This window comes from Nestor notabilis, unplaced genomic scaffold (assembly GCF_000696875.1).
Source record: "Nestor notabilis isolate BGI_N333 unplaced genomic scaffold, ASM69687v1 scaffold19793, whole genome shotgun sequence".
Taxonomy (NCBI): Eukaryota; Metazoa; Chordata; class Aves; order Psittaciformes; family Psittacidae; genus Nestor; species Nestor notabilis.
The window spans coordinates 33527-34346 of record NW_009922634.1 but is presented as its reverse complement, the minus strand read 5'-3'; the positions used below and the strand labels follow the sequence as shown (position 1 = coordinate 34346).

The 820-nt window shown below is 61.6% G+C and overlaps 1 protein-coding gene across 1 annotated transcript in view; it reads left to right on the top strand.

The window, feature by feature from the left end:
• Positions 1-820, top strand: part of LOC104403554 (kazal-type serine protease inhibitor domain-containing protein 1-like) — a 3459-nt gene that overhangs the window by 151 nt on the left and 2488 nt on the right. The window contains exon 2 of the mRNA XM_010011729.1: positions 1-375. Within this exon, the coding sequence (XP_010010031.1) occupies positions 1-375 (375 nt within the window). The remainder of the gene's footprint in view (positions 376-820) is intronic.

Genomic DNA, 820 nt, shown 5'->3' with positions numbered 1-820 from the left:
GGCTGCTGGAGGAAGGGGAGGGCTGCGCTGAGTGCCAGCCAGAGGAGTGCCCGGCACCACGCGGGTGCCTGGCTGGCACGGTGCGGGATGCCTGCGACTGCTGCTGGGAGTGCGCCAACCTGGAGGGACAGATCTGCGACCTGGACAACACCAACCACTTCTATGGCAAGTGTGGAGAGCACCTGGAGTGCCAGCTGGATGCCGGGGACCTGCGGCATGGAGAGGTGCCCGAGCCCCAGTGTGCCTGCCTCTCCCACACAGCCCTCTGCGGCTCCAATGGCAAAACCTATGCCCAGATCTGCAGGTTCCTGGAGGTCGCCCGAGCCCACCCTGATGCCAACCTCACCGTGGCCCATGAGGGTCCCTGCGAGTCAGGTAGTGCTCCAGAATCGTCTGTGTGAGCAGCAGTGCCTCTCAGGAAGGGGCAAGCAAGGGAGTCTGGTTTAACTATTTCACCTGGCAGCAACCCCATGGTGTCCACAGGGACACGGCAGCACTGGGGGCTGCTCCTTACAGTGGCAGGCCCCCACGCTGCTATGCTGGGGCAGCCCCTGCAGATCCAGCTCCTGGAGAAGTCTGGGAGCAGCCTTGCCAAGTGGGAGTGAGGTTTATGGGAAGCAGCAGATCCTGGTGGAGCATATGGGGAGGTTCCAGGGAACTGTTAGCAAATTCTTGGCGGCAGTGCTGGGTTCATGCTGGCCCCGTGCTCCCAAGAAATGTGTCTGCCTCCTACAAATGGAAACCTGGGTCGCTTTGACTTCTCTGTGATTTACATCTCCTGTTCGAAAGCTGGCTGGGCAGGCAGGCAGTGGTGGAGAGG